Genomic DNA, 10,802 nt, shown 5'->3' with positions numbered 1-10,802 from the left:
ACACACACACACACACACACACAACTAGATCAAACACAATACTGTACACACTTGTAAATAGAGAGAAAAGGAAATGAAGAATGACAGGCAGGGTCTCTGAAGGCGGAGAAATAAACTCTTTCATCCCTCTAATATTAGGTACTTGCCCCCTATGCTCTACTATTAAGTAGCTGGTGTGCGTGTTCGTTGGTGAAAATCCATTTAATCAATGAATTAACAGTACATGTGTGTGTATCTGTGTGCATGTGTGGGTTCATATGTGTGTGTATGTACATGTCCTGCATATGTACAGCAATGTGTGCAAGCATTCTGGTGCACATATACAGTACAGTACTTTCACTGTATATGATTTTTTTTTCTACTGGTGTTGAATACTGTTATTTAGTTATTGATGATAGAGAGGACTCATTGACTCTCTTAACATGCATTCTGGGTCATCAGATTGTATTCAGAGCAAAATTGGATAAAATCTTGGTGTAAATGCATCCAAGACTGTTGAAGATTCAATCACCCAAACCACCTCCGGAGGTGGCCAGGAGACACGTTTGACAACAACAAACTGACAACAAAGTGTAAATAAATTGCGTCTCCAATCCAGATATGTCAACTACGTAAATGGAAAATGAACTTTTGTGCGTGGATCCGACTGGAAAGCACACAAAATCAAACAGGTGGCAGGCAGCTCAGATAGTAATACTTGTCACAAATGGATTGTCAGGATACTGGTGGATGGGGAAAAAGCAAGACAAAGTGTTTACTGTCAATTATAAAGGAAGTAAATATTATGAGGTGAGGTGACGTGTGCAGCAAATTGCATTTTGGTGAGGGAAAGAGAAATCTGTTTTCAATGTGTTTACACGATTTAATGCCAGGTGGAAATATAATCCAGCTCCATCATCTCTAGACCCAATCCAGATTTGAGATACGTGTTAATGCCTGGTGTAAAATGGGCTGTTGTGTCGGTGTCTGGTTCTTACCTGTGTGTCCTGTGGCAGGTGGAGGACGGTGTGCAGCCTCTCGGTGTGATGGTGCCTGGACTCCTCCTCGTACACCAGGTCTCTGTCGGTCTGCGGCAGGGCCAGAAACCTCCGGATGGTGCACAGGTTCTCCCATAGGGTGCGGTTCTCCGGACTGGGGTTCTCCTTCCACCGAAGCAGCTCACACAGCCAACCCTGGGAGAGAGAGGCAGAGAGAGAGAGAGAGGGTTAAGGGTGAAGAGAAGTGGATGGATGAAGGGAAGTTTAAATCAGGAGGGGACACAGTGGGAAATAGGTGAGGAAGGAGAGAGATAGGAAGAGGGAGAAGAGAGGAAAAGTTTAAAGGGATGCAGGGGACAGGAGACAAGGGAAAGGATGGACAGGAAGACGATGAGGAAAAAAGTTGAAAAAGATAAAGCTTGGAAATGTGGAGAGAGTAAGAGGTAAATGGCGGGAGAAGAAGATGGGGGAGGGAGAGAGAGAGAGAGAGAGAGAAGGAGGGCGAGAGAGGATGGAGAAGATTCAATTATCTCTGCTAGACTGGTCCGGTTTGTGACACCAGCTGTTGTGTTCAACCAGCCACCTCCGGCAGCATGCACCGCTAATAGCCTGATCATCTCTCTCTCTCTCTCTCTCTCTCTCTCTCCCTCTCTCCCGCTCCCTCCCTCTCTCTCTCTCCTTGTGGCCAGCTGCAGCAGATGGGTGCACTGAGCCGTGACCCTCAGCCACCCCCGGACCCACCGACCTGGGGGACCTCGCTAACCACAACCTGACACACACACACATATACACACACACACACACACACACACACACACATAAGCATGCACAAATACACAATGCACACACCCCCACATATTGCCTTTCTCACGCTTACACCTGCTAACTCATAGCCACATGCTATTCTCCTGAAACATAACCCGCTGGCACAATATATTCAAACTGTATCTATGAATTAATCATTGGCTTAGTTGCTCTACTGTCCCTGTCTAACAGTGACTTCTGTATGTTTTTTTTTTTATATATATTTTTTAGATGTAGGCTGTATGGTTTTTAAGGATTTGTATAGCAGTTTTAACAGATATTGTAAATTGGTGTGTTAATTCAGTCTATGACTGCGAAACACTAATAAAACTGCTACTACTACTATCATCAGCCCAGTATATTGCAGTGTGACAACATCACAAGCTGCCCCAGCAAACATTTTGAGGTTGAATAGATCATGATACAACGGACTGCAATGTTGAAAACATGTGTATATTTAGCGCCAAATGAAAGTTGAGACATCTGTAGTCTTCCATAGCTGCTACCTGCATCATTATGTGAAACTGGGACCTAAATATGTCTCTATCTGTTCTGAATTTGCCATGCCATAATAGCACCTGCATGTCATGTAAATGTAAGGGGCTGCACATTGTCATCCATGAAATGCTTGTTGGTGTCCCTTGCACTTGTTCTGTAGTAGGCTGCTTTGCACTGTTGCAATTATTGTTAAGTTGCTGTGGACACAACCAACATCAAAATACCTAAATTGTAAATTTCAAATTAACTCACTGAACTAATGAATTAGGTGAACTGAGCAAACAAAGATCTAAGACTGGACTTTTGTGGCTTCCTAGGTCCCAGTGTTTCCCTCACCTGGCTCTTGTTGGCGGCCACCTTGGCGAACAGAGCCTGGGAGACCTTGGCTCTCTTCATCTCCTGCTGGATCTCATCATAGATGCCCGATGTGATGTTGACCAGCGACTCCAGCTTCAGGGGGAGGTCGGGCGGCGGGCCTGAGGGCTTGGGCTGTGGGACATTTGTCAAGACATGATGCAATTAACAGTAAATACACAATAAATGCCAGAATTAGGGACTCACTAATAAAGGGTGTTAGGGGCGATGACAAAAGATAATTTGTTTTGACATAAGAAGAGGAGAAACTATCAGAGAAGTTGGGCTGACAGGATTTAAAAGTCATGAAGTCATAGCATTTAACCACATCACTTAACAATTTAGCTACACAACTAAAGGACTGATATACTTGATTAAATTAACTAGAGATTTATCCGCAAAAACAAATCTTTCCCCAACAATGGAGACAAATGTGTGCATCAGAGGAGAGGTTATCAGCTGATGATCAGGCCAAGTTGTTCTGAGAACAGACATGCAGTGTTCACTGTATGTGCATCAGCTGCACATCTGCAGCGCACGTCTCCACATGAATATTGTTTACAGATCAAAGTCATTAAGTCCTCCTCTTTTGTCTTTCTTTGTAGTTTCTGTTTGAATGAACATGTATTGGCTCTCAGAAAGCTTGTATACACAGTGTTTGAAGTTGTCCACAAGACATGTACAGACAAGCTAGCTTACATTCCCTCAGTGTAAACGATGCTAAGATAAATGCACATAGACATAATAAGAATAGCACACAAATGCACCCAGAGCCATGAATGGGCATTTGCCCTGAGATCAGAGAGGATTTCTTATCATTGATGTTCCTAAATTGTTATGCGCAGATGGAAAGAAACAGACAAATATAATGTCCTTTATGTTTACAATATGCTCCTTCAATAGCTTTGAGGCTGTTTTTCCATTATAAACTGTTGAATTTGTTTAAGATAAAAACTTCCAAACCCCAGCGTAGTCTTTAAGTGCAACAGACTAGATACAGTACATGACGCACTGTACTTTGTGTGGACAAGTTGGAGATTGAAGATAAGGCCACTCACCGAGTTGGAGATCTTAGTCTTGTTCTTCCAGATGGAGGCCCATGTATCAGGGGTTAGCTGTTCATCCAAGCTCCTCTCCCACACTTTCTACACACACACACACACACGACACACAGCATGTAAGGATCAAGTGTATACAGATGCACCACACAAATCCCAATATCTCCTATAATATACTCCTTATTGCTCCACCCTAAAAGTTTTGAAATCCCATGGATGTAGAATGCTGAGTGTGGGGACTGGTGGTACTTATGCATAGAGGGTGTAGGGCTTATCTAAGCTGGTGCTACCTGCGAGAGGCGTGGACCCCCGGGGCTGGAGGAGTTGGAGGCAGGCAGGCCTACAGAGGGATTCATGCTGCGCTCTCTCTCCTCCTGGTAGATGCGGTCTCTCTCTCCCTCGGGCAGGTTGAGGAAGTTCTGCATGGCTTTCAGGTTGACCAGCAGGGACTGCGAGGCTGTGCGAGGGTCCTCCTCCTTCCGCAGGATCTCCGACAGCAGGCCCTGGTCAACACAGACACACACATTTGCGTTACTATATATACTTGGGACCCCCCTGACGTCAACCCCCTATCCATAACCTTGAAACTAATGCACATTGAAATGGGTTACATCTGTTTTCTGTTTCTCTAATGGATAGGATGATTGAGCATTTGCCTTTGTTTGTAGTCTTCACTGGAGATGTAAGACATTCAGTATTCACATATAGGTTGGACACACAAACACACATGAATGCATATACACATGCACATACATGCACACACACACACACACACATAAAACCCAAATACACAAAAAACACACCTGGCCTCTACTCTACACTAGTAGGTGTATACGCCACCTCCCACTATGTCTGCTCTAATGGGGCGTACAGTAACCAGTCTAGCACAGCCTGAATGCAGCAGGTGTGTTTGCCGCTGGGAAGGCGGGGGAGAAGACTCAACTACCCAGCAAGCTGTCCTGCCGTGCTTCAGCTACTCTCACCTATAATACCACTAAGTGGGTGACCACAAAAAGCCAATGCGGTGGGAAAGATTATGGGCCAATCAATGACGTCTTATTGATGCCATATTCATCTCTATTAAACGAGGCAATCATCTCTTCACGCCTGATATGAGGTGAACATGAACTGTGATCAGATTAGGTTGACAAAACTGAGCTTCAGTGAGAAATAGTTTAGTCTAGCTTGACCAGATGCTAAACTGATATGCCACTACTGGATCAAATTTAGATTTTCTGATGATTTCTGTTGATGGCATCTTTCTTTTCTTCTGTCAATCCCCATCTCCATCCCCGGCTTCCTCTCCCTGATGCATCACCTGACTCCTCCTCTCTCTCTGAGCATTTCCCCACCCCACCGTCTCCCAACCTTCTTCACCACAGTCTGCCCTGTTTTCCCACCTGTGTGCGGTTGAAAGCCACACGGGCGAACACGGCCTGGGAAACGCTGGCTCTCTTCAGCTCGTCTCTGACCTGCTGGTAGATGTCAGTGGAGACCTCGGCGGCCGAGGGGTTGCTCCCAGGATGGTCCCCGCCGACCTTGGACGACCTCTGAGGGATGGGCGGGTGGTTGAGGAACTGCTGGTTGAGGGCCTGCGGGTGCTGGTGGGCCAGCAGGCGGCTAACGGCTAGCTGCTGGTTGATGAGGTGGGCCATGGCTAGCTGCTGGCGGACCAGCTGCGGGGAGAGCTGGGGGGAGAGCAGCCCACCTGGCCCCAGCAGGGGCTGCAGGGCGCCGGGCGGGGGAGGAGGGGGCGGAGGGGGCACCTGGCCGGAGCGGAGAGGAGGGCTGTGGTGGAGGGGGCCGTGGGGCGAGGGCTGCTGCTGAGGAGGAGGGGGCTGCTGAGGAGGCTGGGAGGGGGCCTGGGGGTCTCCGGACCCACCCTTCAGGAGGGGACTACCCGCTCCCAGGTGGGTGAGCTGGGCTAGACCGGCCAGGTGAGGAGGAGGTCTCTGTCCCAGCACACAGAAGTCTGCCAGGCTGTCTCTCTCTACTGCAGAGGAGAGGAGAGGAGAGGAGAGGAGAGGAGAGGAGAAGTCAGTGTGGTCACACAAATACTATGAGAGCATAGCTTTATGCGGAGAGTATAAGGAGGGATGGTTGGATTCCTTACTTTTGATGTCAGTGGCGTCTCTTCCAGACCACATCTTCTCCAGGTAGTCTACTGCTCAACAACACAAATAGAGAAGTCAGTCAGTCAGTCAGAAGGGAAGGTCCTCCTATGCTCTATTCATGTTGATGTACATGAATACATCTCATCTTATTTTTTAGATAGATAGATTAGATAGATTTTTAGATTAGGATAGAGTCATCTCTGTTTTTGAAATAGCCTACTAACTGAGTAAATACAGGTAATGGATATATGGCATTTTGGAATTAAACTTTTCACATATACATCATTCTCAGAATCATTCATTCAGAAATACTCTCTCTGCTGATCAAAGGAGGGAGGAGGACAAACGGTCCAGCGGTCCCCCTATCCTGAGCTCCTGGCTATGATTGACGGGTGTAACAACCAATGGGAGAGCAGTGAGCTCTCTACATGTGCAGACATCTGGAGCTGAGCGGTGTGTGTTTCCTTCCAGACAGAGAGCAGAACTAACGGTGGAAATGCCGAGTGTAACCTAACACTCCCCCCTCTGTCAGCACGCCTCGCAATTGCTCCATTCTCTCTCTCTCTCTCCTCCTCTTTTTCTCTCTCTCTGTTTAGGGTTAGGGTTAGCCTTTAATGTGATGATTATAGCTTCCTAGGAGGTGATGGGGAGGCAGCGGTGGGACAGGCTGATGTGGTGGATGGGGTGATAGTGAGGCACTGGGTTAGGGAGGAGAACAATCTTCATGTGTTCGCTGTTATGTCATTGGACAATTTTGTGAAGACCTGCATCATTTAGCCAATCAAGATTATGGTAAATCTGCCTACTGGACAGTCACTGGTCAATCTAGAAGCACACGAGGAAGTGTGGGAGAAAATGTCAGCGGCAGCTTTGGGCCAGTGTACATTGGACCGCTCACCTTTGATTTTCTTATACTTCTTGTACCAGCGGCCAAACTCCTGGCACTTGGCAGTGGAGACATTGGCATAGTAGGAGCTATTCACTATGGAGGAAATCATACTCTGGAGGGAGAGAGAGAGAGAGAGAGAGAGAGAGAGAGAGAGCGAGAGAGAGAGAGAGAGAGAGAGAGAGACGGGAAAGATAATTAATAACCAACATAATATGAAATGCTTACACACACGCAACGACCACAAGGCATGCACACATGAAAACAAGCACACACACATACAGGCATGCACACACACACACACACACACACACACGCACACACACACACACACACACACACACACACAATAGAAATAGACAAACATTAATCACGATGGGAAGCCACCCATGGAAACTCGAGCCAGTGCAGTGCAGAGAGGGAATCTCCAGCCACACACACATATGCTTGCAATTGATGCTGGGATCAACACCCACACTGAGAGCTCCATTTAAACACAGCATGTGCGCACACACACACACACACACACACACACACACACACACACACACACACACACACACACACATATAAATCTCACACACTATGCAGCCATCCTGGGAAGAAATACACATCTCCAGTCATTATGAGAGCAGGATGGTGGCTAAAGATGCAGCTGGGGAGCTTAACACTGTTGGAGAGACAGTGTTTAATTTTGGGAGATGGAGTTGTAGAAAGGTTTATGATCAAAATGTATCAATGCAATGGGTGTAGAATTAATCTTAAATTTCTAATTGCCCCACTGATCCTTGACTATTGTAAAGGCAAGGTAAAGAACAGTTTAGGAGGCAGATATTATGAAGGATTATATATATATTTACAATTGTTGAGCAGTTATGTGATGGGGACCAGGTCAAGGTGAGGTCAAGGTGGCATGTATGGCTGTGGTGTATCTGCAGCAGCAGTAGTTACCTGTGACAGAGGACACTCCTTGGCCAGAGTGCTCTGGTTCATCTCCTTCAGCAGCTCTTTGAGAGCGTTCCTGACTGTAGCGTGGTTCCACTGCTCACAGGGCAAATCCTCCAGCTTGGCAAAACTACAGCAACCAAACACACATAGGGTCGACGCGGTCAGTTACACCTTGATTCAATCAGTTTAATAAGTTCAACAGAACTAGCCATTAAAACATAACGTTAAAAATGTTTTACAGTGACACATGTTTTAGCTAAATACCACAACATATTTATTAAGTTATTGAAGCAGACATTTTAAACTTCCTGTTTCAACCTCAACCCCAAACCACTATTTCCTGTGTCGATCCATCCTCCTGGAGCCTTCCTGTTCTTTTTTTTTATTTTTTTATTTTAACCTCAAATAAATCATTCAGACAGTGAGCACAACATGTGCCAAGGCTCCACCATTGCCATGGATACATACGTAAACAAGTAAACAAACCTGGCTGGTATGTGCCAAGACAATAACAATAATAATCCTCTCATCTGGAGTCTATCTGTTTTTATCTGTCCATCAGGACCGTGCTTCACTCATTCTTGTGGGGAATTTGGGAGTTCCTGGCACACAAGCTCTCACTGAGGGAAGCAGATAATAGATAAATTCCCACCGGGTTGTCTAACGACGAATGGAGCGACAGTGTTTCAATATTGCCCCTTTCAAATTTGATAGATATGGTAAATTCTTGAACTGCATTCAGCAGCAATGACATCAGCCACCCAGTGGACCAAGAGTCTGATTCAATGCAACCGCAAAAAATTTACTGATTAAAAGCATTATTGTATCCATAAAATATGGACATGCAATCCTTCCTATGTTGTTTTCATATCTAAGGGAGGGGTATTGGTGAATGAAAAGTGATTTAGATTATAAGCATTTCTACTTTTCCACCTTAAACTCATATACATACAGAATTTCGCTTTAAATCTAATAAATGTACTGATCCAGATATGTTAGGAAAAGCAGAGGGATTATAAACTCTCACTATTTATGACCTTCACCAATGACCTTTCCATGTAAGCCCTGACCTCTGACCTTTAACTCTGAGTCTGACCTTTGTAGCTGGATGCGCAGTGTGACCATGTGGTAGACCTCCATCAACATGTCAGCCACCGTAGCCTCTGGGGCGTCAGTCAGGAAGTGGATGGGCAGAGGGTTCCACCGTCCTACCTTGATGATGCCTGGAACGAGACAGGAAGGATTTCTGAGTTTCACCCTGAAAAATAATTAATTTTTGCTTCATTGTGTCACATCCTGACAAGTCATGGAGGTGGCTGGATTCACTTAAAGGAATACACCAAGTTTTTGGGAGATTGGCCCGTTGGTCAAGTTACCAGTTTAGTGATGAGAACATAGACATTGTGCAATGTGTCCAATGTGTCCCTATAGTTCATTCACTCCAGTGCTCCATGCCAACACTTCAGCATACACTATGTTACGTGATAGTAGGTGACTAGAATTATTAAAAAAAAGAAGACTGATCTTTAAGTAATAAAAAGTTGTTAGTAGTTTTTATTATATGGCCTATAGATTTGTTAATTTAAAGAAATATTAACTGAATATAGGTGATGTAGCCACGTTTATTATTGGAACAATTTCATGTGGGGGATCATGTATTCATCCGCTGCACTGTGATTTTCATATGATTTCCCATTCACTTCCTATGGAAACAGGGAAAGTAGTCCTTGCTTGTTTAAAACAGAAGTTATTTTCGTATCATATGTTGTGTACATTTTACCAATTTCCTACACACAACTGCCAGACTTGGATGCATATCATTTAAAATTACTGACCATTTAGCTTTAGAGCTGCTACAAGTTCTCGTTTTAAGATAATGCTAGTCGCCTGCTATCACTCAACATAGCATATGCTAAAGTGTTAGCATGGAGTACTGGAACGATTTATCAGGGACACATGGATAATTTTTGTCATCCATGTTCTCATTGCTTAAGGGGTAAATAACTCCCAAAAACCTGGTGTATTTCTTTAAGGAGAGAAGTGGGGAGAGAAGAGAGAAAGAGGCCGGGAGGAAGGAAGGTAATTCAAGAGACAGATATTGCTTTGTTCCTATTCACACACAATTTTTTTTTTCTCACACACGTAGGCACAAACACACAGAGAAAGTGACGTGCACAACGACACAGAAACAGAGAGAGCCCATTCGCTGACTGGGGTAATAGAGAAAGGTAAACTTCATTAACCCTGTTTGATCCCTTCATATTCTTGTTCCATGACATCATCCCACTGTTGAAGCCCAGGTCACAGTGCCGTCTGCCAGCCTGCTGCCGCTGCTGCTGCTGCCCACAGTACACTCCATGAAATAGAGATGCTCAGAGAGAGACCAGGCGCCATGGCCCCTCACATACACACACACACACACACACACACACACACACACACACACACAAAGCTAACAGGCTGCATCACTGACAGCCAGGGAAAAACTGTGTGTGTGTGTGTGTGTGTGCACTTGCGTAATGTACAGATATGTCTCCTACATACTCTATTTTTAATGTGTGAATTATGATAGACTCCACTGTATTTTCACTGCAGGTGTGGCAGCGTAGATTATGAACGATGAATAGATGTTAATACAATGGCCTGCACTTGAACTACAGTGCCGAAATCCATCATCCTGTATTATTTTGTGAAATCGAGACAAAAATATCTTTCTGATACCAGTACAAAACACTCTCCAAAGCTGTTCAAAGATACATTAAGTAAGATTTTTACTGTACCATAGCACAAAATGACTATGAAATATTATGACTTATTATTACTAGGAAAATAATATATCTGGGGGGGTTGATAGGGTTGTTGGGTAACACCAATGACTCAACGATTTCTGGCTTTGAAAAACTCTTTCTGCTCTGCCTGTAATCTAACTTGGAAACAACCACGCTCCCCACCCTCTTATTATTATTATTGTTATTACTCAGAGATGGATATGGAGGACGGTGCTATAAGCGAGTGTCCTGACATCGCAACACATTTAGTTCTCGAGTCAAAAAACATGTTGCATCGATATATTACTTCTGCACTCGAAGTATCTGTATAGGATCTCTTACTTGTTCTATTCTGAAATTGTAACTTTTATATTTCTGTCCATTACAGGCCACCG

At 44.7% G+C, this 10,802-nt stretch overlaps 1 protein-coding gene across 3 annotated transcripts in view; it reads right to left on the bottom strand.

Annotated features, from left to right (window-relative positions):
* satb2 (SATB homeobox 2) overlaps positions 1-10,802 on the bottom strand; it is a 42,353-nt gene that overhangs the window by 10,133 nt on the left and 21,418 nt on the right. For 2 of the 3 annotated variants that reach the window (XM_071926384.2, XM_071926385.2), the window contains exons 4-12: positions 8,736-8,862; positions 7,643-7,766; positions 6,704-6,806; positions 5,805-5,855; positions 5,092-5,684; positions 3,982-4,194; positions 3,692-3,778; positions 2,616-2,768; positions 978-1,172 (exon numbers count right to left, since the gene is read on the bottom strand). In XM_071926384.2, the coding sequence (XP_071782485.1) occupies positions 978-1,172; positions 2,616-2,768; positions 3,692-3,778; positions 3,982-4,194; positions 5,092-5,684; positions 5,805-5,855; positions 6,704-6,806; positions 7,643-7,766; positions 8,736-8,862 (1,646 nt within the window). The remainder of the gene's footprint in view (positions 1-977; positions 1,173-2,615; positions 2,769-3,691; positions 3,779-3,981; positions 4,195-5,091; positions 5,685-5,804; positions 5,856-6,703; positions 6,807-7,642; positions 7,767-8,735; positions 8,863-10,802) is intronic. The other variant, XM_071926386.2, reaches the window with a different exon arrangement.

This window comes from Centroberyx gerrardi, chromosome 10 (genome assembly GCF_048128805.1).
Source record: "Centroberyx gerrardi isolate f3 chromosome 10, fCenGer3.hap1.cur.20231027, whole genome shotgun sequence".
Classification (NCBI taxonomy): domain Eukaryota; kingdom Metazoa; phylum Chordata; class Actinopteri; order Beryciformes; family Berycidae; genus Centroberyx; species Centroberyx gerrardi.
This window is presented reverse-complemented; position numbering and strand designations above follow the sequence as displayed.